Source organism: Diabrotica undecimpunctata, chromosome 3, assembly GCF_040954645.1.
Source record: "Diabrotica undecimpunctata isolate CICGRU chromosome 3, icDiaUnde3, whole genome shotgun sequence".
In the NCBI taxonomy this organism is placed as follows: domain Eukaryota; kingdom Metazoa; phylum Arthropoda; class Insecta; order Coleoptera; family Chrysomelidae; genus Diabrotica; species Diabrotica undecimpunctata.
This window is the reverse complement of record NC_092805.1, coordinates 158,866,828-158,891,824: the sequence shown is the minus strand read 5'-3', so window position 1 is coordinate 158,891,824 and position 24,997 is coordinate 158,866,828. Positions and strand designations below refer to the sequence as shown.

At 32.6% G+C, this 24,997-nt stretch overlaps 1 protein-coding gene across 9 annotated transcripts in view; it reads right to left on the bottom strand.

The window, feature by feature from the left end:
* The window catches only part of LOC140437662 (uncharacterized), a 297,351-nt gene that overhangs the window by 62,555 nt on the left and 209,799 nt on the right, over positions 1 to 24,997 (bottom strand). For 3 of the 9 annotated variants that reach the window (XM_072527297.1, XM_072527306.1, XM_072527305.1), the window contains one exon: positions 11,319 to 11,554. In XM_072527297.1, the coding sequence (XP_072383398.1) occupies positions 11,319 to 11,554 (236 nt within the window). Of the gene's footprint in view, positions 1 to 11,318; positions 11,555 to 21,359; positions 21,620 to 24,997 lie in introns of all 9 variants that reach the window. The other 6 variants (XM_072527298.1, XM_072527299.1, XM_072527300.1 and 3 more) reach the window with 6 other exon arrangements.

Below are 24,997 nucleotides of genomic sequence, written 5' to 3'. Positions count from 1 at the left end.
AATTAAAGTAGCCGTAGCAGCTCTGTAAATCTGTAACTGGCATTATTTTCTTCTCGACAGTTATTTAAAAATGTGCTAAAATTCAATTAATTATTTTAATTCAATTTGGTATGTATTTTGAGCGGCAACGAAACATCATGAATAATGGATTAGGTTTTACATAAAATTCTGTTAAGCAATATGCTTTGTTAAATATTAAATATGAAATATTAAAATCTCCAGCTTTAATGACAACACAGTGAATACGTGTTTTTGTTGAAAAGTTTATTATATGATTCGATGGAAACAAAATAATTTATTTTATTCCAAATAAAAGTTTATTGAATAATTAATTGGATATGTCAATCGTCTACTGATTGGAGAATTGAAGTAATTAATGCGTCAATCGGTAAACAAAATAAAAAAAACATTTTAAAATTTTGGTGTACAGTTGAGTCCATGGTTCTTTACCAGTGCGTCTTAATACCTGGCGAGATAAAACACATATTTTTTATCTAGCATCATTGTTACCGCCTGTTATTAAGTGAAGACACATGATATTTTTTTATGAACGCTCTAGACTCAGTACATCGAAAAGAGATAGGTAAAAAACAAACGCTTGGGGAAGTTTTCAGATTTTAAGTACAATTTGTGACGTTTCTAGTTTGTTTACTTGTGGCTGTCAGTTTGTTGGATTTTTTTCTGTTTTTTTTTGTTCTATTTTTGCATTTAGAAGTTAATTACACAAACAGTTGTTTTCACAACTAATTTTTTATTGGAGCTTAAAATTTTATGATAAGTATATTTTATTTTGCCATTAAATTAAATAATGGCTCATTCACATAGTTAAGGAGTGATTTTATTAAACTTTCCGCAAAAGTGAAAGAAATGGCAAAAAGAAAATATTTTATTGATTTTTTTTAGGTTATGCCTGAAAAACTCTTACCTCACAAGCATGACAAGCATGTATATTAATAATATTATTTATTTGCTTACTTTAGAACAGAGTTTCCCAAACTTATCTAAACCGCGACCCCTTTTGCTAAAAAATTTGTTCGCGACCCCCCAATTTCCCCCCACTCATTTATTCAATATTATTTGACAGAAATAGCGTGCCTAATTTACAATTATCTGATGGTTTCTCAAATTTAATTTTACTTTACTGTTTAAGTTTAAATCAAAAACAATTATTTTATTTTAATACAATTATTTGAATGATTGCTATCTGTCCCACTAGTAATTAGTAGTAGGTACTAGCATTTACAATAAAAATAAATAATAAGAAGTCGACTGCACATTGTACACCGCGACATATTAGCCTCGTAGCTCTCGTAGCCTCGTTTTGGCTTTATATAAGCGGCGATGCGCAACAAAACCTCAGTTCGAATCCAAACAGCCTATGGTGGCGAACGCGGTGTTGAGTAATGAGTAAATATTTTACGACTTACGTATTCCCGTTAACGTATTTACGTCTACGATAAATTATAAATTATGGATAAGTTTTTAAAAAGAAGTGCAGAACCATCTACGTCTGAAAGTGGCAGTAGCAGCAATAAAAAGAAAAACAGATTCTACATTGATGAATATCTTAAATATGGTTTTACTGTTATGTCCAATAAACCACAATGTGTTATTTGTGGACAAGTCTCGTCAAAAGAAAGCATGAAGCCATCAAAGTTACTTCGACATTTAAATAGCAAACATCCAGATAAAAAAGACAAGCCCGTAGAATTCTTTGAAAGAAAGCTGAACTTCCTTCACAAACAGCAAGACACTTTTCCCTTGGCAACCACTACTAATGAAAAAGTATTATTAGCAAGTTATAAAGTTGCTTATCGTGTTGCCAAAACTAGTAATCCGCACACAATTGCTGAAAATCTGATTTTTCCAGCAGCTGTTGAAATGGTACATATAATTTGTGGGGAAAGAGAGGCTGCAAAATTAAATACAATACCTTTGTCAAATAATACTATCCAAAGAAGAATTAGTGATATGGCAGAAGATATTCAAGCGCAAGTTGTGGAAAATCTTAATAAATGCACGTACGTAATTCATTACGTTTGTAAGATATGATTCAAATAATGGCATTCAAGAAGATATTTTATTTTGTTCCCCATTGGAGACCAATACCACTGGAAAATGTTTACTCGACACTTTTGTGTAACGTACAAGTAAATATGATATTGACTGGGGTAAATGTATTGCTATATGCACAGATGGCGCTAAAGCTATGACAGGACATAAATCTGGTCTTGTCGTCAAATTACAAGAAATAATGCCTAATGCCAAATGGAGACATTGTTTTTTACATCGAGAAGCTCTTGCGTCCAAAGCTTTACCTCCTGAAATGGACTGTGTTATGAAAACCATCATTAAAGTTGTAAATTCCATTAAAGGAAAAGCTTTGCAGACCTGTATTTTTAAAAAAATTTGCGAAGACGTGGGTGCTTTATTTGAAAATCTTCTCTATCACACCGAAGTAAGGTGGCTTTCAAGGGGCAACGTCATAAAAAGAGTATTTCACTTAAGAGCAGAGCTTTTAATGTATTTGAAAGATGAGAAGTCCCCATATGAAAATCAATTTTCCGATCCTATTTGGCTTCTAAAACTAGGTTTCCTTGCTGATATTTTCGAGCAATTAAATATTTTGAACAGTAATTTACAAGGTCGCGACATTAATATAATTACAGCCACAGATAAAATTAAGGTGTTTCTAAGAAAAATCGATTTATGGTCGACCTCACTTGGCAAAAAACAACTCAATTCATTCCAATGCATTCATTAAATTATGGAAAATGTATCCAATTACAGTGCTACAAATTTTGAACAAGTTTTTGCTGACATGCATGTTACTTTGCTCAATTTAAAACAACAGCTCTGTGATTATTTCCCCGAAGAAATTCAAAACAGTTACGACAGTTGCAGATGGATACTAAATCCGTTTTTAGCCACTTCCTTTCAGCATGTTGAAATACCAATAAACATGAAAGAAAAACGTATTGAAATATCAAGTGATGGAATGTTGAAGCCCCAATTTTTTTCCCAGAACTCGGACCAATTTTGTACCAAAAAGATGCAGGAATACCCTCAGTTGGCGAGTGAAGCTGTAAAATGTTTTGTTCCATTTGTAACATCATATTTGTGTGAGTTGTTTCTCGTCTATGACTGCCATTAAAACAAGAGTTAGAAATCGTCTCGTACTTGAAAATGATATAATTTGGTGTGTCTCAAATACACAGCCTAGATTTGAAAGATTAGTTTCACAGAAACAGGCGCATAGCTCTCATTAAGATTATAATATTTGACTTTGTTTTACTCTTTTATTTTTACAGACTTTTATATTTAGTTTTATATTTCGTCTGATAATTAATTGTTAATTTCTATTTACGGCGTTGTTAAAATAAAAATACATGATCTAACAAAGTGGTGCCTTTGTCTTATTTTGGAAATGTTCGGCGACCCCCCAGGGGGTCGCGACCCCCACTTTGAGAAACACTGCTTTAGAATATAACAACTTATTTATAAGTAGGTACTTTTTTTTGGTTTTTTTCAATTTCAATTAAAAGTATTGATAATATTTTAACGTTGTTTTAGAGGGTAGCAGCTACACTTAAATTGGCGAGAAAAGCAGTATAGAATATATAAAAAAGGAAAGAAAAAAAATCCTGTTTTATCTTCTCCGGGAAAGAGCAGACCTTGTTTAAAAACGAAAACTACTGATTTACCTGAGGCCAATAAAACGGAAATTCGAAATAGAATGTATAATCTATACCAGGATAGTAAGTAAATCAACTTTCTGTTAAGAATTGCGAGTAGAACAAGTTATAGTAATTTATTATAATAAATCTAGACTTTCTGAAGCTCTGGAGAGATTAGGAAATGCCAAAAGGTCTTAATCTCGTTCTAATCTGTACCTCCACGTGGTAGAAGGTGCAGCACAACGAGCGTGTTTCTTACGTAAATACATGGAAAATAGAAATAGTACATATCCCCGAGAAGTTGTATTTTTAGACAAAACGTGAATTTTTTTTAGGGGAAATAATGATTTCGTTTCAGGATGACGACAGCAGAAGTGTACGTAAACCATGTGGTTATGATGGAAAACGATTTATTGTGGTTCACGCTAGTTCAACAAAAGGTTTCATTTCAGACGCCAGTTTGTTATTTTGTTCCATATCCTTGACTGCAGAGTATCACGGTAAAATGAATAGTACAATATTTACTAAATCGATAAGTACCCATTTACAACCTAATTTAGAACACCCATCTTTGATTTTTATGGACAACGCAGCCTACCATAGTAAAATCATGAATAAACAGTTTTTCGCTAAATGGTTAAAATCAGACATTATAGAGTGGTTAAAGCAATATAATGGTACTGACTATATAATCTATCTCATTTCTTATGATGTAGTCAGGTAAGTTGGCGGGGGATTTCCATTATTTCTGTGCATATTCGAAAATTGCTGAGCTTGAGGAGCATATTACTTTACAGCAGTTTATATTCGCGTCAAAACCATATAAGTACATCGCCCTAAAAAAATGTTAAACACTAATATGAAATTATTATAATTTGATGATTTAATAAAATTATGAATTTAAAAAGGAAACTGAATCTAAAGAATTCCAAACTCGTCTAAAAACAAAACCTTTAACACAGCGAAGGGCAAAATAAAATACTTTTTTCCCGTCAAAACGCATGCAGGGACCAGCATTCCTTTATGTGTTTTGACTTTATTGAAAAAGTATGGCCAAATCCTGACCTGCAATCCAAGACAAATTACTAGCTTATCTCTTGAAAAAGGTAAACCCAGTAATCGATGGCACTTGCCTGGGGCGTTTATCAAATTGATGGACTTAAAAATGGTATATTAGTGATTCCCGAGAACGAACTTTTTACGAAGCTGTGGTAAAACATAAATTCAAAAAGTCCAATAATTATAGGTCTTGGCTCAAGTTGAACATAAGGGTCAATGGTTAGATGGGCCAATATAAAAGTAAATTAAAAGCGGTGGTTCGTGAATAGATTTTTCGGAAATAGTCATGATACAATCTAATGGATGTAAAACGGTGAAATTTAATTGGTTTTCCTTTATAGAATCAACAATTATACGAATGGTATTATTTTATGGCACGCTAGCGATTCTTTACATTTCAAATTCGGAGATTTTAAACAATTGATTACTTTCCAGCAAATTTGTTAATTACTTGTTGACTCAAAAAGTATTTTTAGTTAATTTATTTATTCAATTTTATTCTTATAAATATATTCGATTGATGCAAGCCCTAATATTAAATACTATCTTAAAGTATAAAGTAATTAAGTTTGAAATAAACTACAAGTAACATATCTTCTTCTTCTTCTCGTGCCACTCCTAGCAGAGATTGGAAATCATCATGGCCACTGCGACTTTGTTAGCAGCGCGCCTAAAAAGTTCAATCGAACTACACCCGAACCATTCACGTAGATTACGAAGCCACGATATTTTTCTTCTTCCCACACTTCTTTTGCCCTTAATTTTGCCCTGCATGATATTTCTTAAAAGTTCGTACTTTTCACCTCTCACAATGTGCCCCAAGTATTCCATCTTTCTAGTTTTTATCTCATTTAGAATTTCGCATCTTTTGTCTAAAGTTTGGAGTACTTGCGTGTTAGTGACGCGTTCCATCCATGATATTCTGAGAATGCGCCTATAGCACCACATCTCGAAAGCTTCGATGTTTTTTGTGATCAACTGTTTTAGTGTCCAAGCCTCTACTCCATACAACAGGGTAGAAAAGACATAACACCGCAGCATTCGTATTCGTAACTTTATATTGATATCACGATTGCAAAAGAGTTTGCGCATTCTATTAAAGACTGATCTAGCGATTTCTATTCTACATCTAATCTCTTTTGTTTGATCAGTATCGTCTGTGATCCAAGCACCTAGATATTTATAACAGGACACACGCTCAATCGTTGTATTGTCTATTACAAGATTAGCTCTGATGTTCTTTGATTTCGTGATTACCATAAATTTAGTTTTTTTCAAATTAATTTTCAAGCCGTAACTGTTACAGTATATATTGAGACTTTGAACGAGATGTTGTAGTTCTACTAGCGTTCCCGTTAGGAGAACCGTATCGTCAGCATACCTTATATTGTTGATCGTCTCGCCATGTATTATTAGACCAGTGTCTAATCTTCTTCTTCCTCGAGTGCTTGTTCACAAATAGCTTCACTATACAGATTAAATAAAAGTGGCGACAAGATGCATCCCTGTCGGACTCCTCGACGGATTTGAATTTCTTCTGTTAGCCTACCCTCAACCTTCACATTTGCTGTTTGATTCCAATATAGGTTGCATATAATTCGAAAATCTCGGCTGTCTATATTTTTCTTTATTAGAATTTGTCTTAGTGGTTCATGTTGTACTTTGTCAAAGGCCTTTTCGAAATCAATAAAGCAGGTGTAAATTTCTTGGTTCATGTCTAAGCATCTCTGCGAGAGAACGTTCATTGCAAACAGAGCCTCCCTTGTACAAGTGTATGTACAAGTAACATATACTATACCACAAATTAGTACTGTATATTATGGACATCGATAATATTACTAATTTCTATTTAGATATACATTTCAGTTAGTCCACAAAAGGGTTTCGAATCTAGTACAGAGGAGTTTGCTTCTATATATTTTGAGTGTGACTGCAAGAAAAGAGTATATAAGCGCTTTAAGCTCAATCTAGGCGCTCTAATTATGAGCAAATTTAAGTTAACTGAGTTTATCTGGATCAAACGCTTCCTTGGAAAAATTATGTTGAAAAAATGTAAACATCCTCAGCCGTTAGTTGTACATACAGCAGGATTTTTCGAAAGGCTTGGAATAAGTGGTACAAAAAAAATTAAAAGTCGTAAAAGTCACTTGATTTGACCGGTCACTTACGAATCCTAAAGAAGCCTTAAGCCAACCAAAAAACATTATGGCACTTAAGATGGACTTTGATACATCGTTTGACGAAAGTCACCACACAGTTGTTAAAAGTATGTATTGATGTAGCAAGATAAAAAAAATGGTTATAGTTAAAGTAACAAGGCCAAATTTTAAATTACCTAAAAACTTCGAAAGCTCACTCCCACCACCTTGCAGGTGAAACTTCGCGCCATAGACACCATCTACTAAAGGTTCAGTAGCTATATAATATAATAATACGAAAGTAAATACGATAGCAACAATATTCACCAAAAGATAAAAACAATGACAAGCAAGAACAAATTTAAGTCATATAACAGCAAAAAAGATAGCGGTGGAAATCTTATCTCTTTCTTCTCAATTAACTGAAAGTATGGAGATTAGAAGACATCTTATATAGACTCCTCTTCAATATTTGCTCCAAAAAATATTAAAAAAATATGGATAATGCTACTGAGAGTTTAAACGTAAAGAGTGTGTTAATAAACAACATAATACATGCCCATGACACAGTGATCCTTGCGAGTACCATAAATAAAATACAAGAGGCAATGAAAAGGTGATGAAATGCAGTCAGTGATTATTACGGCCTGGGCCTCAACTTCAAGAATACAAAATGGATGCTGATAAGCAAAAAGCAACTACCTAATCGATAGTGATGGACAACGTACTAAGTGACCACATGGAATCTTGTGTATACCTTGGCACCAACGAAAAGCAACATGGGCACAGGCTACAGAAATTAAGGCAAGAATAGAAGGAGCTAGAACAGCAGTTAACAATATGAAAATGCTCCTCATAAGCAAGGACTTGTATGTTCCTCTTTTTTTTTATTGTATAATGGCTTTGGCATAGCCAATTAGCCAGACTATTTGTGGTAGTTACAATTTTTGATATTATTACCTAAGCCTATTTATAATATAAATTTACAGGAAGTAATATGTTGGTATACACATTCAATTTTTGACACATTTACAATTTTTGATTGGAATACCTAAAACTACTTATAATTTAAATTTACAGGATGTTATGTATTCGTAGATACATTTTAATATTTGCTTATTATTTGAAAAAATAATTGTATTTAAATTGACAGGCAATGAACAATTTAGCTCAATTAGTTTTTCATACATCATTTTGATACTTTGTTTGTACTGTCCACACTCCAATATAAAGTGCTGCAGATCTCCCACTTTACCACAGGAGCAATATGGGTTAGCAGTAATACCTATGCTGTGTTTGTATGCAGGAGTGAGTGCGTGGTTTGATCTTATTCTGTTTATTGTTTTTATAAATAACCTATTTGTCTCATATTTGAACCATCTCTCATTGGGTATTAGTGTTTGGCAAGCTCTAAAGTTTATTCCAGTTGTACTTTGGTTGTATAAACGTTGCCATCTTTGTTTGCAGTTGTTTCTACTGATATTATCTATGTCTGCTACTGGAAGAAGTATGTTGTTTATATTATGTTTGGTTAAAGCTGCAGATTTAGCTAATTTGTCGACTTCTTCATTTCCTAATATTCCAGAGTGTCCTTTTACCCAACAAATAATAATCGAGCTACCTGCGGAAATAATATCATAATGTAACTTCTTTATTTGTATCTCAATATGGTTTAGGTTTTTTGTGGTTTTGATAGAAGTGAGTTTGTCCATAATGCTTCTACAATCAGTCAGAATGATATAGTTATTCATACCAATAGAGGCTATATATTTTAACGCAAGAAATAAAGCTGATAGTTTGGCAGTATATATTGAAGCTTCATTGGGCAATCGACATGATTCTTATATGTTCCTCTTAAACTACGAGTTTTTTTTTATAAAACTGTCATGAGACTAGCTATGATGTATGGAACGGTTAAAAAGAACGAAAAGCAACGAATGTCTGTCGCGACAAAGGGAATGCTTAGATGGATGAGTGGAGTGACAAAAAGGATACAATTAAGAATGAGATTATTTTTCATTTGTTAAAAAATTATTTTATTATTAAATTATCTTATTTTTCTGTTTTTCCACATTCCAGTACATCCAACAACAAAATCGTAGAAACTAAGACGGCACTCCTCCATATCTTATTTGAAAAGTATTTTTCTACGTAAATAAGTTTTCTATGTCGTATCTACGTTTAAATATATTATTCATAATATTCAAAACTATAAGAAGTATGTTGGCCTTCACTAAAAAATGATCGTAATTTTTTCAGGTAAGGTGCACAGCCTTGAATTTTTTATGTAATAAGATAATATGGGTCCACGAAATTCGTTTTTGGTGTCAATCAAATATTGTTGACGAAATCGATTTTCGTATTAATATCTTCAGTTGAAGGTTATTACAACGCAACACAAACAAATATCGCTCTAATTATTAGCTTTACGTACTCATAAACAATATATATATATATATATATATATATATATATATATACAATGTGAGTGAGATTAATATCGGTCAAAGAGAAATAAAAAATGAAAAAACTATTTCAATCTTTTAATAGAAAACGTTTCGTGCAGTATTTCTGCAAGTCTTCAGTTCTAATGATTGCAAAGTCATATATAGATGTCAAACAATGTCAACTGCATATATTGAGGTGTTACAAAATACATTTAATAAAAACAATAAAAGTTACAGTTAGAAAAACACATTTAGAGTTTTGTTATAAAATTTATACAAACATTAAAAAGTCTCAAAAATGTCACAATAATATGTTAACAAGAACAGTATAATATAATACAATAATTCTATTCTATCGTTGATGTAAAATTATCGAAACATGAAGCCAGGAAAAAAGTAACTTGTTTTAATTGAGCTTAGTGAAACAATTTGAACAAAAAAAAAATTATTTTTATTGAAAAAAGCATAGAAAGTTAACTTTATTGTTAGAGACACAAAAGTAAATAAAAAAAGCGCCTATTTTTGACAGATAGGGATCTACTACTCCGAAGGGTAAAACAAACAATAATATGGCTTGGGAAACAGTTTTTTTTTTCAAAAATTCAACTAGATAACAATTATATGTTTACAGGACAGAATAAAAAAGTTAATTTATTTATAATCTAATTAAAAGGAAAGGTTGGATAAAAAAGTACCGATGACCATTGTTGGGGAATCATGTGGTTCCTTTTGGAAAGGATTTTACATCGAATATGATGTATGAAAATTGCTCGTTGAAATGCTTCCATTTATGAATTTTATTGAAAATCCATAACAATACATGGAGAACAAATTAAAAAAGTTGAAAAATATAAATATCTGGGTACAATAATTAACGAGAATAATGAGTACACAGAAGAGATTAAGGCAAGAATAGGACAGAAGTTTGTTGAAAGAAGAAATTCTTTCAACAAACTAAAAAAAGTACTTTGCAGCAGGGACATTTCAATTTCTTTAAAGATAAGACTTCTGAGATGCTACGTGTTCTCCGTATTATTTTATGGGTTGGAGGCTTGGACATTAAAGAAAGATGTTTCGGACAGATTAGAAGCCTTCGAGTTATGGGTCTACAGAAGGATATTAAGATAAGTTGGGTGGATAGAGTCAGGAATGTCGAGGTGTTGAGAAGAATAGGAAAAGATAAAGAGGTTTTAAATACAATTAAAATCAGAAAACTGCAATATCTGGGACATGTCATGAGGGGCGAGCATTATAACTTGTTGCAATTAATAATGCAAGGAAGAATACAGGGTAGAATGTAGAATTTTATTATTTGTGCGGGTAAGTTGTATGCTATATCTATCCACGGTGATTTAGCAAAACAACTTAAATAAAAGAGGCAATTTATTATATGTAGCTTTAAAAATATGGCTGCAACCAGCTGTCAGAGTTCGGCAGTCCTTATTGAGAAGTTCTTACATAATCACCTTGAAATGATCTGTATATTAAATAAATATAAATTATATGGAGTACATTTAGGGATATAATAAATATATTATGTACAATACATATTTATATTGATCATATTATAATATGCATAAATGGACATAAATCGCTAGTCAAACGATTTTCTGTTTCGTATATTAGTTCACTTAACGTTAATATAATATTTATGGATGACAAGTCCGTAGGAATTCCACTTTTTTGCTATTTATTCAATTTTGCTTATCCAACGTATATGGAAACAGATAAAAAGAAAACGCAATCACGTGGAAGTTGAGATTGGCTTATTCATCTCGTCAGATATATGGTATCTTTAAATTATGTTAAACATGTTTTCTAACAAAATTTTTAGCCTAAATTTTACGTATTCTAAACGAATGTATCCATCTCGCCTATATTTTAAAAAGCTATTACGTATTTGTATTTGTTTAAAACTATGTTTTCATATAGTGAAATATAACTTTATGAAACGTTTACTTATAACATAGTTATAAAGTAATCAAGTTAAAACTTACCGGAAATTTACTGGAATGTGTATGGAGACCCTGAGGGGCAGGACTAGAAGTAGCAATGGGTGGGTCTAGCACAGTAGCGCCGGGTATGCTTGGCTCATTGTACAACGGATACGGGGGCATTCTGTAGGGAGGTGGGGTGCTGCTAGAAGATTGTTGTTCTTGTACGACTCCTGGTTGTTGAGGTAGTGGTTTCGGTGGTGGTACTGGTTTATAAGGCCCATAGCCATCCACCTCGGCTGTAAATAAACAATAAAAACGTAATGAAAATATGTAGAATATTTAAATATATAAAACAAAATATTAGTCATAGTATTTATTTAACAACTTAGGATTATATGGACTAACAAAAAGTCAAAATATGCATACAGTATACTCAAATTAATTGAAATAATTAAATTTATCAAAATTAAATTTACGCGAAGATGTGTTAGAGGTGAAATTATTGCATTAATTACAAATTTAACAAATTTCATATATAATTCGTCCTGGGTAAACGGATAAAAAGCCATAGAAGAGACAGTTAAGATTTGATTTTACGTATAGTGCCTCTACAATTTGCATATATGTATTTCGTCCTTTAAGGACTCAGTACGAAGCCCTAAACGTGAAATCAAATCTTTTCCGTTAAAGGAAGCAATTATCAAATAAAATTCTAAAGACGCTTACTGCGACATCTAAGAATAAATTAAAAATTAAATCTGTGCCTTTTGTGATTTACAAAGCAAGCAGACGATAGATAGATCAATATGGGGCATCTAAAATTGCATTCCAATCATATCGATTCATCTAAGTAAGAACTCCTTATGAACTGGCTGCTAATACTCAAAATACGAGTAAATAAAGATATGGAAAAGACAGTATAGAGGCACTATACGTAGATTTGATTCTACGTATAGTGCCTCTACAATTTGAATATACGTATTTCGTCCTTTCAGAACCAATCACCCCTAAATGAACAGTTTTTTCAAAATGAAACCACTGAGAAGATGGACATGGCAAAGTTGTAATGGAAAAACTCAAAACGAAATAGATTTTATTATCACGGAAAAAAACATACCGTTAAAGACATCACGGTTCTAAACAGATTTGTTACCAGTAGCGTTCATACAATGGTACGAGGTAAAATAGAAATAAGCTTAGGAAGGAGAGGTATAAGATGATTCAAAATAAGAGCAAATCAAAACCATGGATAAAACCATCAGATGTAGATAGTTTTCAGCAATGTATTTCCGACATACTTAGTAGTCGGAATAAATAATAAATTACCAAATACCTTAATGGAAAGTCAAAACAAATTCTGTCTTAGAACTCAAAAAAGTGAAGATTAGCCAAAATACCAGACAACTAATGCAGAAAAGAAGGGAAATGAGAAGCGAGACTAAAACTAAAACCGACAAATCACAAAAATTAAATAAAGAAATATCCAAAGCTGCTAGACAAGACACTCGAAAATAGAACCAAGAACAAATGGAACATACCATTGAGAACAATAGAATTATGAAAGTATTAAGAAAAAGACTAAGCACGGGGACAAGGCAGATAATATAGATCAAAGATAGAAATGGTCATCTTACAACCAACACAGAGGAAACCCTTAAAATAGTTGAAGACTTCTAGAAATTGCTGTACACAAGCCAGCACAAAGCATATAGCAGAGAAGATCAAGTACCAGAAATATTAACAAGGAAAAGGGGCTTTGTCAACCAAGGATCAGAACTACTACCGGAAATTACAATAGACGAAATAAAACTAGCCCTAAGAAAAGCTAAGAATAACAAATCTCCAGGCGAAGATTGTGTAGTTACTGATGCAATCAAAATCGGAGACACTTGCCTACTTAAGAAAAAAACCCTTTCAACATGTGCCTTTTGGACAGTATAATACCCGACAATTGGCACAATTCTGGGGTAATTCTATTGTACAAAAAAGGAGATGCCCATGAATTAGAAAACTACAGACCTATAAGTCTTCTTAGTCATCTATAAAAACTCCTTACAAGAATAGTAACGAATCGTCTTGAGAAAAAACTTGGTTTCTTGGAGATTAGACAAATAAAGTAGAGGACTTCGTTGGACTGACGATGTCAAGAAAATGTCAAGAATTGGATGAAAATTGCTCAAGATAGAGCACAATGGACAAAAATGAGGGAGGCCTATGTCCAGCAGTGGACACAAAAGGCTGGGTGATGATGATGATAGAAAACAATTTTAGAGACCCCATGTGGGTCTATTCATCGTTTGCTTGTTTGTAAATCACAGAAGGCATAGATTTAGGTGAGAATCTGAATTTTGGTTTCGAACAAGTAGAAATCTTACTTATTTTTACTTTGATTGATGAAAAAAATTGGATTTTACGTTTGGGGCTTCCAACTGAGCCGCTCTGATGAGTCCTAAAAGGACAAACTCAACAATTGCAGACACTATACGTGAAATCAAATCTTAACTGTCTTTTCTATATCTTTATTTACTCGTATGTATTAGAAGACAGTTTATGAAAGGTTCTTACTTAGCTGAATCAATATGATGTGGAATGCAATGTTAGATTCCTCATGTTGGTCTATTCATCGTGTGCTTGCTTTGTAAATCGTAGAAGGCACAGATTGAGATAAAAATCTGAATTTTGGTTTCGAACAACTAGAAATCATCGGATTTTTACTTTTCGCTAGATATAAAGCCATTTACTTTGTTAACTTATCGTTAAGGTACACATGTAGAACCTTATAAAGTAAAATTTTAAAAATTATGATAGATACATGAAATTGAGGTATTTGTTGTTCTAGTTGACCAAAAGACATTATCACTAAACTGATATAGTAAAAATATTTCAAGTACAAGTAAAGTATAAAAGTACAAGTTTATTTTACTTATATATTTGTCAAGGCTTATTACATTACAAAATAAAGTAGTTTTTACCCAGATTGCTATCTGCAAGACAAAGACAAAGGCAAGACAAAGATCAGGTATATGTAATAAATGATAGACGCTAAAGAGTTCCATATTTCAGACAAAAAAGAAAATTTATAGAGTTAAAAACTTCAAAATGTTATTTAATAAATCATTGATGTTATAAACACAACAAATCGTTTATAAATTTCCATTATACAGGGTGCCCAGAAACTCTCCTGACAAACGAAGACCGGAGATTCCTCAGATAACTGTAAGACACTTTAACCCAATTATTCATCTAGTTCGAAAATGCTTCCTAAGGGAGCTAAAGCTCTTTGAAGAAGGCGCTTTGTAATTAGTTTTTGTACCTCCAGAACGCTTGTATATAAAAAAACGAAACCGGTACGATTATTTATCCTCCAGAGTTAAATCAATTCCCTCAATTGCGAATTTCTAGTACCGGTCATATATGCCCGCTTTGGGTAGGTTAACGATTTTTTTACAGCATACATCTTTGTGTGTTAACTTTAAAGCATTCGTGATACTAGACCATTCAATTATCAGGTATAGTACTAAAAGTTACTCTTAATTTAAGAATTTTCTAGAAAAATCGATTTGAAAATTTTTCGTTTTTCGCCGTAAAAGTTAAATTAATATTTTTTGCACTAGTTGGCTTTGAACTATCAACAGAAATATAACCTGCGTTATTTATTGTCAAATTGTGTCAGTCCTCGAAGTTTATTTTTTAGTTTTTTACTTTGTAGCACAACACAACAATTTCAATTCAACAAAAATTGTTTGTACTAATGAGGAATACGCTGATATCCATTTAGTTTATGGCGAAATGAGGTGCAACGTTTGAGCAGCACAACGTAGATACGCTGAAAAATTTCCTAATCGTGAGCATCCCACTCACTCAACGTTTACAACTTCTCATCAAAGATTAAGAAATACAGGTTCAGCGGTCCCAAAAAATATTGAAAGACGGCGACATAATGATAAAAGCAGCACTTCTTCTTCTTCTCGTGCCACTGCTAGCGGAGATTGGAAATCATCATGGCCACTGCGACTTTGTTAGCAGCGCGCCTAAAAAGTTCAATCGAACTACACCCGAACCATTCACGTAGATTACGAAGCCACGATATTTTTCTTCTTCCCACACTTCTTTTGCCCTTAATTTTGCCCTGCATGATATTTCTTAAAAGTTCGTACTTTTCACCTCTCACAATGTGCCCCAAGTATTCCATCTTTCTAGTTTTTATCTCATTTAGAATTTCGCATCTTTTGTCTAAAGTTTGGAGTACTTGCGTGTTAGTGACGCGGTCCATCCATGATATTCTGAGAATGCGCCTATAGCACCACATCTCGAAAGCTTCGATGTTTTTTGTGGTCAACTGTTTTAGTGTCCAAGCCTCTACTCCATACAACAGGGTAGAAAAGACATAACACCGCAGCATTCGTACTCGTAACTTTATATTGATATCACGATTGCAAAAGAGTTTGCGCATTCTATTAAAGACTGATCTAGCGATTTCTATTCTACATCTAATCTCTTTTGTTTGATCAGTATCGTCTGTGATCCAAGCACCTAGATATTTATAACAGGACACACGCTCAATCGTTGTATTGTCTATTACAAGATTAGCTTTGATGAAAAGCAGCACATGAAAATTTAATTGGAAGTTGAGGAAAATCCAGAAATCAGCGTTCGAAGACTATCTGCTATGTATCCCACAATTTCAAAATCTGCCATAGGAAATATCTTCCACAACGAAAATTCATATCCTTTTCATTTTACAAAGGTACAAGCACTGCTACAAGAGATTTTTCTGCTCGTGAAGAATTCGCTAGATGGTTACAAAATTAGAAAAATCAAAATTAAGATTTTTTCAAATACATTTTGTATTACGCCGAAGCTACAGTCACAAAAAACAGCAAAACAAATTTTTAATGTACATAATGCACATTATTATTAGTACTTTGGTAACAATCCTCATTTTTTCAAGCATCAGCATAGATTTAGCATAAACGTCTGGATAGGAGTACTCGTAATTGACGATTATCTACTTGGACCGGTCGACCGGCATGCTTGTTTGGAAAACTTATGGTTTCTACATGAAAGCTGTTTGGCACACTTTAGCAGAAATGTACGAGACTTTCTTGATAATAACTACGAAGACCCCTGGATTTGACTCCTTATGATTATTATATTTGGGGATACATAAAAGCATTTATTTATTCCATTCCGATTCAAAATCGTGTATAACCCTGGCTAAGGATACAAGATGCTTGAAACGAATTTAGAAGTAACTTTGGAATTTTTGCAAGAATTCGGCCTTCTCTAAGAAAAAAGGGCAAATTTATGCATAGAGACTAAGGGCCATCATATTGAGCATATTTTGTAACTATCTACCTTTGATGCTTGTTTTTTTTGTGTTAGTTTTTTTAATCGTAATAATTTCTTTGTTTTTAGAAACTTTTAAACAAAATTTTGATTCAATTTGATTTTTTGCTTCATCGGTTTTGTATAAATATTAATAACTTTTTTATAAATGAACTTAAAACCTTTATATTACAGAAAATGTTGGGTCTTCTAATGAGTAACATAGGTTCAAAATTTCAAAGCGATCGGTCAAATTGTTTAAAAGGTATTTTATTTGTATACCCCAAAATTAAATTTTTTTGCAACAATATAAGTCAGCAAATAAAGAAGTTACAGTAATTCAACGGATAGCTTATGAAAGAAGAAGGATTATTCACATTCAAGGTAAAAACATATCGATTTTTTGCTTATAAACAATTACAATAACTTTTTAACTATTGTCTACAGGAAAATTATTTTTTCACGTTTGGAAAGCTTGTATTTTTCTACAAATTTAAAAAAGAAAAAGTGGTTCTAGTACAATTTAAGGCGGAGTCATTCGCTTTTTCTAAAAAATTGTCTGCATACAGATTCGTTTATAACAATTAAGAGATTTAGTTAGCGTCATTTGAAAAAACATACTTTAAAGTTTTAATGGGTAAAATTCTATGCTGGAATGGAATCGTCTACAAATCTTTAAAATGTGCTCTTCAAAATCGACCAGCTTTGAAACTCGAGGGAGCCAAGATCGGGGGAGGAAGCTGTTAACTGTATCTCTGGTCCTTGTCTATGGATTTCGACATTTCTTTTTTTTTTGTATGTATTTATTGCGTAAATTACAAATACGTGTTATTTAAATAAATCAATTGTTGATTAAACTATCTTATTTGTTTAAACAATTTTGTATTCAATTTTTTATTTTTTTTTAGTAATATTTGAGATAATGTTTATTGTAAAATATGAATATTTATAATTATTATATACTTCTTCAATAAACGTCGCAAATAGTTTATTTATAATAAATTTTATGGAAAAAAATTGGATGGTTCTTTAATACATTTTGATTTTCTGCAGTTCTGTTTTTTTGTCACATTTTCCTGGATTTTAAAAGTTTCTTCTGTGGTATCTATGAATTTGTCTAGTCGTAAGACTAATGTGAAAGATAGAAGATGGACCTACAAGTTAAAAAGAAGTGATGCAAGGTTTGAGCCATCTTCTTTCACACAGCATCTGGTTGATTAATCGAGCAGTTGTTGTTACAAGTACCTAATTACTTGCAAGAAATTGTTTTGCTTCGGATGAAATATTTTTTACTAAATTGTTTTGTCATCGGTTAGTTATGACTGAATTAATCCAAAATCTATCCCATCGTACTTTAAAACTACCACTGCTTTTTAGATGCTTTTATTTAAAATTCTAGGATATATTATTTCAAAAGAAAGGTAGTTACTTGCAACATTTCTCGAAAACTATGTGTGATTTACATCCTACATCTTTGTTTAGCATTTTTTTCCTTCATTCGTCTGAATTGCTTTTTCATTTTAATCAACAACAGACCGCCGGCACAAAAAGGTCTGTTTTCTTTGTTACGTATATACATACGTACTATAATACTTTTTCTATTCCACTTTTCTGATGAAAAAGCCCGCCGGCCTCAAAAGTAATATCATTTCGAGTTGCCATGCTGTCTTCTGCGTATGTCGATAGAAACATATATTGAGTTCAAATTATGGTAAGTTGCTTCAATGTGAACTATTTATTATTTGTTTGAATATTTCTCACGAATATAGAAAAAACATAAATAAATCAATATGTTTCTAAAGCCTAAGATTACATAAAATATTTTTAAGTACGAACTGTATTATTTTTGACACAATCTCCATGGTTGAGTAGGTCAAAAATTTAATTACTGAACGTGTCATCACAGACCTTATTACTATACTTCCTGCTAGGATGACGAGATCCAACGCTATTCTTCTTAACTGACGGCATTGTACGCGTTGTAAAGCTGAGAGTTTCAGATGGCATCCAACAATGTCCGCTGGTCAAAATATGTCCGCGGCGTATTTGTTAATCAATATTTTTATTCTGGTTTAATTATATATTTTTCTGGCTAAAACATATTAATGTATGTCAAGTTCTGGGAAACCACTTTTGTCGTCAAGTCTCCCAAAAGTATAAAAACACCTTTGAAATATAAAATTTTTTAACCATTTATTTAAATTATTGCATTTTCACAGGGCGAAGCACACGCAATACAATAGCTTAAATTTATTACGATGTTCTGCATTATTTTGAAAATTATTTCTGAATCACCAGGTAGAAAGATCTTTTGCCTACCATAGGGTTGGTCCCTCCTGAGAGGCCCGAGCAGTAAACAGTAGCTAACAAATATTCCTCGAGATGGTGAGACTGGTTTAGCGCCTAAGATGTTACTTCTCCGCCTTGAACGCGTTTACAGTGAGTATTTTCTTCTGCGAAACGCCGCGACGCCGAAACTTTATTCATGGAAGTTACCTTTCATCTTTCCACCATATTTAAAAGGTTGAATTAAATTATTAGCAGAATTTTTCACCAAGTAACAAAAAAACAAAATTTGTTTAATTTACTAATGTTTGTATTTTGAGAACGATTTCCGAAGTGGAAATTGAAACGTCACAATTCCCATTTAAATAGTAATTACTTTAACATGTCACAAGAAAATAGCTTCAGAATAATACAGAGTTCTGTAGCATGATTGCTGCATCCTCGTGGTTTTGTCCGACTGCTAGAATGTATGTGTCGTCTGCAAATGTCGCAATTGTGTTAGGTTCTAATGATGGAATATCGCTGGTATAGAGCAGGTATAGCACTGGCCCCGGGACACTTCCTTGTGGAACTTCAGCTTTAACTTTTCTTAATTCTGAATATGCTTCCTCATATTTACCTCGAAAGTATCTGTCGGATATATATGATTCTAGTAGTTCAGAATATTGTTTTGGTAAGTAGCATCTCTTTTTATGATATATTTATTTATTTATTATCAAAAGCCTGCGCTACATCGAGGAAAATTGCGGAAAATTGCTTTAAATTATTTAAAAATAATAATTTTCATAGTTATCTGTTGATTCTGTGCAAGGCACATCAACAATAGACGCAATTTTTATTATAAGACAGTTAATGAAGAAGTTAAGAAGAACTAGCGACAGCAGATGGATAAAGAATATTACTGAATGGAGCCCCATAGGAAGGAGGAAAAGAGGACGACCCCGAAAATCCTGGAGGAACGAAGTAGATGACGCCATGAGTAAGAGAGGCCTAAACGATGGAGAATGGGACAACAGAGAGAGATGGAAACGGTTGAGCGAGGGAAGGCAGTAAATACTGTAGAATCCCTGAATATATATAAACAGTTAATGGAATAGGAATAAAGAAACAAACGCTTATATGTTATTCATTGATCTTTAGAAAGCATATGATAGAATTTCTCGGAAGATTCTGTGGTGGGTACTTAATAAGAAATGATTCCCCGGTGAATATGTAAAGATTGTGAGAGACATGTATGAAGGAGTAACAACTAGTGTTGAGAGAAGTATGGGAGAAACTGATATATTTCATGTGAAAGTAGGATAATATTTCGTGGTGATTAATGTAGGCTGATGATGTACTGTTAGTAGAAAATAGTGAAACCGACGAACAAAAACTGGAACAACGAAGACAAGCTCTTGAGGAAAAAGGTTTAATACTTAGTAGGACAAAAACAGAGTATTTGGAAAGTTCATTTAAAGATGGAGTTTAATGTAAAAATAAAATGATATATTTAAATGGTGAAATAATTGTGAAAAGTAAAAGTTTTAGGTACCTAGGTGTTACAGAGTAATGGGGAAAGATGCATGCAACAGAATTAGGGTTGTATGGATGAAGTGGAAGTGGCGAGTGGTGTGTTGTGTGATAGAAAAATTCCAATGAAGCTAAAGGAAAAATTCTATAAAACTGCCATAAGACTAGCTATGATGTACATCATGAGCTGAACTGGATGTTAGGCAGTTAAAAAGAAAGACGAGCAACGAATGCATGTGGCGGAAATGAAAATGCTTAGAGTGGAGTGACAAAAAAGGATAAAATTAGAAATGAGTATTTTAGGGGAAGTCTAGACGTGGCAGCAGTTGTTGCTAAGATGAGAAACCATTGGTTAAGATGGTTTGGTTATGTTCAACGTAGTGACTCAATACGAAGAATTGCTGATCAGCGGGTTCCTGGAAGTAGTAAGAGAGGAAGACCAAAAAAGACCTGAAGGAGACACTTAGGCAGGACATGTCGGTAAAAGTTATTAATATTGATATGACCCAAGAAAGACACTTATGGAACAATGTAATTAGGGAAGCCGGCCCCGCATGATAAAGGCAAAAAAAAATGATGATGATCTCTTGATTCTCTTTGGTGAGTAGTAGTTTAGTGAGTTTTAAAATTTTTGTTTTAAAAGTTGTCATAACTTCGTTATTATTAAGTATATTTGAATAAAGTTGCGGTCACAGATATTTGAAGCTACTTTTAATCCAGTAGCGTAGAAATTTTTTTAATAAAAAAATCGCTAATAAAAATTCTCTATTTTATCTTTCTACAAAAAGGATCGTAGTATGCTTTGCAAATTTGTATAAACATTTTAAATTATGCCCCCTAGTAGACCGTTTATTACATGACATTTGAAAAAAAAAATGATTTAAATTGTTTACGAACTTCAAATTTTACAGAGGTGTTTTAAATCTAAATGGGTCATACTGTGTATACGCATTTTTAAGAATAGTAATAACATACCCAACTTTTTTGTTTTAACCACTCGAGCCACATCCCCAGCCTTAATTTCTATGTCGGGCGCTGAAACTGGATTTAAAGATGTCTGGGACCTTCTTAGTCGTTCTCCATGTTTCACTTGCCGTACAGTCCGACCAGTAGCCATCACATGGCGACATTCTTCCGAATATTTTAAATCTGTTCTTTTGGAAATTGTGATCAATGGATATTTTGAAGACTATGCCGATTCGTTAATGACTATATTGTTAAGTAATGCTCACTAACTAAATAATTTATAATATAATATTTATTTTGACAGGTACATAACAAATAACATAATAAATACTACGTAAACAAGATAATATATTTGTTTGATATTAAATGTAATGCAAATATAGCATTCTCTTGCTATAATAGATAAATTCTCTAGTAGTTTAATACGAAATTCCGTGTCATTGTTATACGAAGTAATGCTGATACAGTTGGCAATAAAGATTTTAAATATAAACATTATTCAGGTCTACGCGCCCACCGTTGACCATGACAATGACGAGGTTGAAGTGTTCTATCAAAAACTCAAAGAAGTAATGAAAGCGACAAAAAACACGAGATCAATATAATTATGTGAGATGGAATGAGAAAGCGGGCAAGGAAACAACTGAAGACGTCACCATAGAGTACGATCTAAGTGCATGAACAACAGAGGAAATCGACTTGTTCAGTTTGGCCAGGAAGAAGAATTATTCATAACACAAATACCTGGTATAATCAGCCATACAGAAGATTATACACATGGACGCTTTCCTGACATACGCAGGAAAATATACTAAGAAGATTTACTTAACCGACGCTTCCGCACCTAAATGGGTTAACAAAAACTAATCTTAGGGCAGATGTGCAATCTGATTATAAGTTTTACTAAACGCAAAACTTAAAAAGAACGAAAGCCATCGAAGACAATACGAATAAAACAAGAAATATATAAGGAATCTGATTCAATTAGGTCTTTGAAAAAAAAAAAAAAAAAACATCGAAGAAAACCTACGTGACATCAAAAACTCGATAAAAAATAAAAGAGTAGAAAAAATATTAAAACCCAAAAAAGTAAAACCAAAGAAAGAATGGATGACACAAGACATATTAAATTTTAAGGAGAAAAGACGAAAACAATAATCATTTCCCAGCGGGAAAAGAGAACAGGACAAGAAACTCTACAAATACGATGGGCAAACGACCTTAAACAATTCGTAGACCCGATGCAGATGAATACATACAAAACATAGAAGAATGGAAGAAATAAAGTGAGGCTTGTGTTTATTTAATACTGACCAATTGAACTGACAAAAAAGATACACAGATTTTGTTGTGAAGCTATTTTCTTGTGACAATTTTATGCAATTTACCATTTAAGCCACAACTTTACTTTAAGATAAGTTTATTTGAGCAAAATAATCTCATTTCAGAAAACTTAAAACAATAGAGTCAGCAAAGAACCAACTAGATGTAAAATAGAAATTGATAACATCAGTATTTAACAAGTAATGGAAATAAAATATCTTGGAATTGCACTGTCCAGCTATGGAGACCTGGACAAAGAAGTGAGAGATCAAGTACAGAAAACAAATTGACTGGCAGAATGCCTTAATAACACTATATGGCGAAGCAGACACATTAATACTGAGATGAAATCAAGAATTTATAAAGCTAGTGTAAAGACCAAGAATGACATAGACAGTCGACACAGACCAACTGACTGTCGTTTTAACTGACAAGAACCACGTGTTTAAGTTAAGCAAAGAAACATGTTCCTCTTTAAGTATTAAAATCTTTATCCATTGTCATCGACCTAGGGTCGCATTAGAATTTAAATCTAAATATGTAAAACCATATATTGATGTCACCGCTACAATTTTAGTGTTAGCTTCAAGTACCAAAAGAAGGCACTGAGGATGATCTGAGCTAGATCGAAAACGTTATGCACCTGTAAATTTTGGAGGATATTTTTAACAAGTTTTAAATAAATATTTTCATACCAAGATACAAATTTGAAGTTTTTTACTTCTGTATAAGTTTTTTAACTGTGGTATACAGCCAACTACTGGGATTTTCCCATTAATTTCTATTATGAAAACAATTAAAAACATCTATCAAACAATAAGATAGAAGTCAGAACAGGCAATCTAATAAGACAGGGGGATTCACTAAGGCCTATGTTATTCAACCAAAACAGCTAAATTAATTAAATATGAAAAGTCCGAATAATAACAAGGAATACTAAGCTCAGGTTGGTCAATGCCCCTATTTTTACCATTGCCACATACGCAGCTGAAACAAGTACTCTCAAAAAAATCGATAGAAGTAAAATCGAAGCCTTTGAAATGTTGGTCTTTGGTGAAGTTGAAGAATTCTACGCGTGTCCTAGAGAGAACATAAAGCCAATCTGTCAGGCTATTAAACAAGTAAATCGAGCATACCCAAATTACTTTGGCCACATAGCCAGAAAAACGGGAATTATGAAACTATTAATAGTAGAAGGAAAGGTAAAAGGCCGAAGACCTAGAGGAAAATCTCGATGGGCAGACTGAATGAAGACTTTGGTGGGAAAATCCCTACATGAACCGTCCATATGGGATGGCAGCCAATGAAGAAATAAGCTTCCAATATTTATAGAGTCAACGCCCTTACAAGGGCTCAAGGAATAAGATGGATATTATTCAATCTAATCATGGATGAAGAAATAAAGAACATAAATAAAGGAAGGGGATGCAGAATGGAGAATAATGAAATTAAAATTCTCCGTTACGCAAACGATACAATATTAGTAGCACAAAATGAAGATAGCCTTTAAGATCAGTTTACAGAATTATTATAAGAGCAAAAAAATTTAACATGACGATTTCAACTAAAAAAACATAGAGCAATGGCAATCAGTAAAGATGTAAACTGGAAGTCGATGGAGTTGGCATTAAACAATTAAAAATATAGAAATAAAGTACCTGGGGATTACACTATGGAGACATTGAAATAGAAGTAAGGGATCAAGTACAAAGAGCAATTATATTAGTAGGATGCCTTAATGACACTATATGACGTAACTGACATTAAATGGAAAAAAGAATGGAACAATTACATCAGTAGAATGGTGGACAAAGAGTTGGTAAAATAGCAAAATAGCAATGGAAAAATCACCACGTGGTAGACGAAATAGATAATCTTTCAAAGAGGCAACAACCCATTAATGAACAAGCAAACTTGCATATATAAAGGAAGAAGATTATATATATATATATATATATATATATATATATATATATATATATATATATATATATATATGCGCAATCTACAACTGTCATAAAAAAGAAGAAGGAGTCATGGGCCCGACAATATTCTGAAGATTACTTATAGTTTGGTTTTGTAAATGGTACTGATGATAAACCATTAAGTGTTATTCGCTATGCTGCACTTTCAGATGAGTCCATGAAGCTTTCAAAATTAAAGCGCATTTGGAATTGAAGCACCAGTACTACAGATTTTTTTATAATTAAAAAGGGAGAATTAATAGCTACCAAAAAGACTATGTCTTTGAATTTTTCTCAGAATGCTCAATTCGAAAATCTTGTACTGGCTGTTTATAAATTATCAAAATTAACTGCTGAAAC